Here is a 6,000-nt window from a genome sequence, read left to right on the forward strand (position 1 = left end):
ATGATCTGTTCCAGCTCATGTACACATCTCCTCACACAGTGTTGTTTATGCACATTGCTATGTAGGGTAAGATACAAATACACAGAATACAAACTGTGATCCACCTAGTCTTTTACCACAGTGTCCCCCAGTCTGGGACCAGCTCTCAGAAAAAGGAAAACTGATGATTTGTATATACCACCAGTGAACCCATCAGAGTAACTCAGGCTCTTCTCTCCTGTGCAGCGACCCCCTGTATCAAAGCCATCAGTCCCAGCGAGGGCTGGACCACCGGGGGGGCCATGGTCATCGTCATCGGGGAGAACTTCTTTGACGGGCTGCAGGTGGTGTTTGGCAGCATGCTGGTGTGGAGTGAGGTAAGACTAGTCTCCAAAACATCTCGCTAATGATGCTGCACTGTGAGCCTTTTTTGAAATGATATTTATAGCATATGGCTTGTCTCATTATTCAAATGATTAATAGACACACTACACTAATTAATCCATCCCAGTTTTATGTTAGCCTAAATATTTACAATGCATGCTGGGTGCTGCCTTGGTGCTATTGTGTGACGTGTTTTTTTTTTTTTTGTCCTGCTCCTTAGCTGATCACACCACATGCTATCCGTGTGCAGACGCCTCCTCGACACATCCCTGGGGTTGTGGAGGTCACACTGTCTTATAAATCGAAACAATTCTGCAAGGGAGCACCTGGACGCTTCATCTACACAGGTATTCAGTCACATTGCAACACATTGCAAGTTTTTCTGTGGAATTCAGAAATGCAAACAGAGGTCCTACATTTAACCCATGATGCATGTTTTATTTCAGCCCTAAATGAGCCGACTATAGACTATGGTTTCCAGCGCCTTCAAAAGGTCATTCCTCGGCACCCTGGTGACCCAGAGAAACTAGCCAAGGTGAGACTCATTTGGAAAATTCCTCTTGGATTTTTTTCAACAACTTTGTTTGTTGTACCAGTATTGGGATGACTGTATAATATATTTTTTGTCTTTGAAGGAGATCCTCCTGAAGAGAGCAGCAGATCTTGTTGAGGCCCTATATGGAAACCCGCACAGTAATCAGGTAAACAACAAAAGCTTTTAAAAATCTGTATATAATGACACAGTGGTATACAGAACATAGTATGTGGGTCTGTTTTACTCCATTAAAAAGTAATGCTAGCCTCTTGCTTTTGAGCTGCTGAACTAGCCTCTTGTTTTTGAGCTGCTGAACTAGCCTCTTGTTTTTGACATTTTTATTTTCTCATGCATTTCAGTAATTAACTTGCCGAGATATGACACAGGTCAAATTCAGCAGGGCAGTATTTTTTGTTAATTAAGGATAGAAGATAATAAAGTTCAGGGCAGGGATTACTGAGTTTGTTGGAGTTTGTGGCTTAGAGGAGTTTTGCCATAAAGGCAAGAGATAAGTTAGTCTGCAAATCAAACAGGTTGACAGTTGACAAAGTTTATTGCCTGGGTGTTTTCTGCTTCTGTAAGTAGCCTTGCTAACTTCAGTTTCATTGTATTTCCTGCAGGACATGCTGTTGAAACGTGCGGCTGACATTGCAGAGGCTCTCTACAGTGTTCCTCGCCCTCACAGCCAGCTGCAGGCGCTGCCCAGCTCACCTGCACACGGCAGCGTGATGGGCCTGGGCTCGTATCCCTCTCAGCTTGGCGTGAGCATCGGAGAGCCAGGACAGAGCAGCCAAGGTGAGTGTACAGAGACATAAAACAATCAACACACGCTTCTTTCCACTCAAGAAGATCAGATGTGACACAGTGGTTTCTCTTTTCTGCAGGTTACATTAGAAATTCCAGCAGTTTGTCTCCGAGGGGTTACCCATCAGCCTCCACTCCCCAGCAGTCCAGCTATGGGGGCAGTGGAGGGATGACCGGAGGCTACGGGACAGTTCCCATGACTAGCCTGGGAGTACCTGGATCTCCTGGTTTCAGCAGCGCCTCCCCCACAGGCTCTCCTTACAGTAAGACCTGAAAATAGTCCTTGAGTCCACATATGTTCAAACCCCTGCTGTAAACTCTGATTTGACTCATTTGTGTCCCTGCCTCCACAGTTATGCCCTCCAGCCCCACCATACCAGGAAGCTCCAGCTCCTCTTCGTCTCTCTTGCCTTTCTCCTCCTTCCCGTCTGCTGCTAAACAGAAGAGTGCTTTTGCTCCGGTGCTCAGGCCCCAGGGCTCCCCCTCCCCTGCCTGCCCTGCCTCAGGGGGGAACAGCTTCAGAGGTAGCCATCCGACTCACTATCTGACCCCCCTGTCTGAACTCACGAATGCAGTCTAACCCCTTCTACTAACCCCTCCAAAGCTCTGCCTGAAGACAGAAAAACGTTGCTGGGTGTACAGTAATGCAAAAGCTGATTGATTAGAGTCATAGATTTTGTATATTTTTTTCTCTTCAGCGATGGCGGGCCTGGTTGTTCCCCCGATGTAGCAAAGCACCCACAACTTTCAACCCCCGGCCACTGCTTCACTTAGCCCCTCCTTTGGCATTACGAGGGCAGGGAAGAGGGAAAATCGATCACTAGCAGCTCTGATTAAAGTCCCCACCTGAGCTACCCCTTTGCCATTCCTTAGTTTGTTTTTCATCCAGGTGGATGAACAGGACGGGGTTTAGAAAAAATCCAAAGACCAGCCATCTACTCTGGAGGCAAGGCAGAATCCTCCACCCACAGCTACACGCAGACAGCTCTTTAGCTGACAGCACCAGACTGGACTGGATACTGCTCTTTATTTGTCATGAAGCGTCTGCATTTTGTGAGGAAACAAAGGAAACTTCAGTGTGAGCCTCTGGCCTACACCACACGCAGTACACGGATCACCAAAATCTGCCCAAACCTTGGCCTGAGACGTTCAAGATGAGTCATGAGAGCATTTCAAGCTTCTGGATGAAGGACAACTCTTCTGATGTAATGTTGCAGCTCTGAGAAGCGGGTGCTGTGTATGGACACCTTAATGGCATGTGTGTTCACTGTCTGTGAGTTAGTGAGAGCTTTTTTTGTAGTAGACTTTTTGAAGACAATTTACATTCCAGAAAAATAGACCCTTTATTTTTTGTTCTGATCTCTACGGTTTTACAAGGGAGAACTCTTTGTCTCAAGGGTTATTACTAAAGGAATTCATATATTGATTTATTTAAGAACAAGCAATTTAACTTATTATAGTTAGTATAGGGAATAATATAAACGTGTTTTTATAAAGTGGTCCTTTTCCAACTGTGGCTGAATGAAGTTATCTCAACGATTGCTAATTAATTTGTCAAATGTTCGCAGAGAATTGCTCTGATACTTTGGATTTAAACAACCAGTTTTCAGGTTCTTACATAAAGGAAAAAATGTTAGATAGCCTTATCCCTTTCACTTTAATGCATGCTTTGTCACAGCAATGCCCTGATATTATTTCATTCTACATTGCAAATTTTGCATTATATAACCACAACCTATAGATTGTGCAGTTTCATTTGAAATGTCTCAACCAAGCACAGGTCTCCAGTCACTATGCAGTACTGTCAACGAAAGCACAAGCTGCTCAGAAGAAGAACGGGGCGTACAAGGCATTTCCGAACCCACACCATGCTCATCTCCCTCATGGATTTTTGTCATCGTAACACAAACTTCATTCTCAGGATGTGAAAACAAAGAACACAAAGAGTAGCTGACATTTGCAAATTTGTTTTTTTTAGAGTTTGGTTAATTTTATTTATTTAAAAGGTATTACCAATTTAATATTATGTTTTAAAGCCATGGTTTTCTTGAAACGGTACAAAAATGGTTCAAATGTGATTTGTATATCTTAAGGTGTAACTATATTTTGTGCTCCAAATAAAACCCAAAAGGAAAAAGTCACTGTCACTGGTTTGAGATGTTTTAAGTTGTCTTGGTTTCTTTTTTACAGACTTGATAAGCTGATTATTTCCTGGATGTTTAGATTTTCCTTCACATCTCTGGCTCTTTTTTTTGGATCTGTTTTTGAGTGTTCCCATCACCTGTGTGCTCGTACAGCTTGCTTCACAGTTTTGTATACATAGCTGATGAGCCGCAGCATCTTAATTGTGATGCCAGCGTTAAAGACTGAGTAGAGCATGTCAAGATAAACAACAACATCCCCCCATCTCTCTCCTCTCCAATAAGCCTGCTTTTCTCTGAGGACCGAGCCTCTGGGGGCCCGAGTGAGAACCACATGAGTCTTCCTCCAACGTGGCCTCCTCCTCTCGCTTAAAAAAAAAAAAAAAAGCAACACATACACAGTTAGACATGTGCCTTACCACGGCTTCGTTTGGTGCTGCTTCATCCTGTCTTTCTCTCCTCTCTTTTGCTCCCCTGAAATGGCCCTTCTCCACTAATGTAATTAGCACTGGTAAAGAAGGGCAGTTAATTACCCACTCTATTTTGATCGGGTAATTAATGTTATGCCAGGAAACAGCAACTGTTTCATTAACATAGCGCTCAAAGCAGTGAGGGGGCAGGGTGGCACCCGGTGGATGCATGTCTGTGTGTGTTTGTTTGAGACATGTATGGACAAACAGAGCGTCAACAACTCAGCATGATGACAGCGAGAGACACGTGGACATCAAACTTCGGCTGACGCTCCCTGTGATCCGACCTCAACAGAAAGTCACAGTTCCCCTCCGAGCTGTCTTTGTCACCATCAAGTGGCACTTGTCAAAAACGCCTCATGCTGCTGCCTCCTCCTCCTTCTCCTCTTATCTCTCCCCCTCTCTTTTGATGTGCTGTTAATTTGACAAGTTAGAGTCAGCTTTGTTGCCAGCACCTCAGCATTCATCTTGCTGAGTGCTCCTTCTGCCCAGTGGTGCAAGAGCCATATGCTTCTCTTCCACATGGCTGTTCTGTCGGTGCTGTTGATCTTGGAGCTGTGTTGGTGCCGTTTACCGTCTTCTGAGCACAGTTTGGATAGAGACAGGATGAGATGCCACCTGCCACCCAGTCGTTCTACATCATGCTGTACACGCAGCTTCAAAAGAGCATCAAGCTGCTGGATGTGAGGGAGCAAACACCATGTCATCTTTCATTACCAATACTGCAAAGTCACTGATGAGACTCCATGTTTAAGTTACAGAATATTACTCCATACAATACAGTGGTGCATATAGCACAAAATGCACCCTGCCCCTCTCCCTCTCAGGGGATGTGTTTGTGTTTATATACCCAATTAGCCCTCTGGCCACAGCACAGCCATGCATTAGGATGACATTAGCCCCGGGTGTACGAAGCATCTGTGTGAGCATAAAAATACAGTGAACCCCTTTCTCATTCAGGCATAATTTCAGGGGTGCGCGTGCCTTATTAGGTAGACCAAGGCAGAGCTTGACAGGGGTGGCCCTCTGTTTTGTCAAATAGATTGCTAGATTGGCTTCACGCACCCAGCCGGTGTCCTTTGCCTTTGGCCCCTCAGTAAAACCGGCATTGTTGCCCATTAGACCACTGGACCCCGATTCCTTTTTGCAAAATGAATCCCCCACCCTTTCTGCCATTCCCCTGGGTGTCAGTAGAGTGGGGTGGCAGATGGGACAGACACAGAGCTGCCCCATGAGACACCCCCCCCCCCCCCCCCCCCCCCCCTCCAACAGAAGACACACAGACACACACACACACACACACACACACACACACACACACACACACACACACACACACACACACACACACACACACACACACACACACTTTTCAGACATGCATGCATGCACATATGCAGAAGCAAACACACACACATGCAGCAACACATAGCTCCCCTGCCCCCAGACACAGTCCTCATCTGTCAGACTGCTGCTTTTGTCCAGAGCACAGGAGTGAGCTTGGTGAACAGAGTGACGTCTCCGTTCCTGCCTCTCAATTTGTACTGCCGGAGTGTGTGTGTGCATGAGGTGTGAGTGTGTGTGTGTGTGTGTGTGTGTGTGTGTGTGTGTGTGTGTGTGTGTGTGTGTGTGTGTGTGTGTAAAAGAGAGGACAGAGATAAGCACAGCTCCATGGGGTCAGATGTGT

At 45.7% G+C, this 6,000-nt stretch overlaps 1 protein-coding gene across 1 annotated transcript in view; it reads left to right on the forward strand.

Annotated features, from left to right (window-relative positions):
• The window catches only part of ebf2 (EBF transcription factor 2), a 28,265-nt gene extending 24,512 nt beyond the window's left edge, over window positions 1-3,753 (forward strand). The window contains exons 9-15 of the mRNA XM_074670007.1: window positions 226-356; window positions 584-710; window positions 810-898; window positions 999-1,064; window positions 1,519-1,693; window positions 1,783-1,965; window positions 2,056-3,753. Coding sequence (XP_074526108.1) covers window positions 226-356; window positions 584-710; window positions 810-898; window positions 999-1,064; window positions 1,519-1,693; window positions 1,783-1,965; window positions 2,056-2,282 — 998 coding nt within the window. The 3' untranslated portion in view covers window positions 2,283-3,753. The remainder of the gene's footprint in view (window positions 1-225; window positions 357-583; window positions 711-809; window positions 899-998; window positions 1,065-1,518; window positions 1,694-1,782; window positions 1,966-2,055) is intronic.
• The last annotated feature ends 2,247 nt before the right edge of the window (window positions 3,754-6,000 follow it).

This window comes from Halichoeres trimaculatus, unplaced genomic scaffold, assembly GCF_033239565.1.
Source record: "Halichoeres trimaculatus isolate MK-OKI-2021-1 unplaced genomic scaffold, fHalTri1.1 fHalTri1_scaffold_5, whole genome shotgun sequence".
NCBI lineage: Eukaryota > Metazoa > Chordata > Actinopteri > Labriformes > Labridae > Halichoeres > Halichoeres trimaculatus.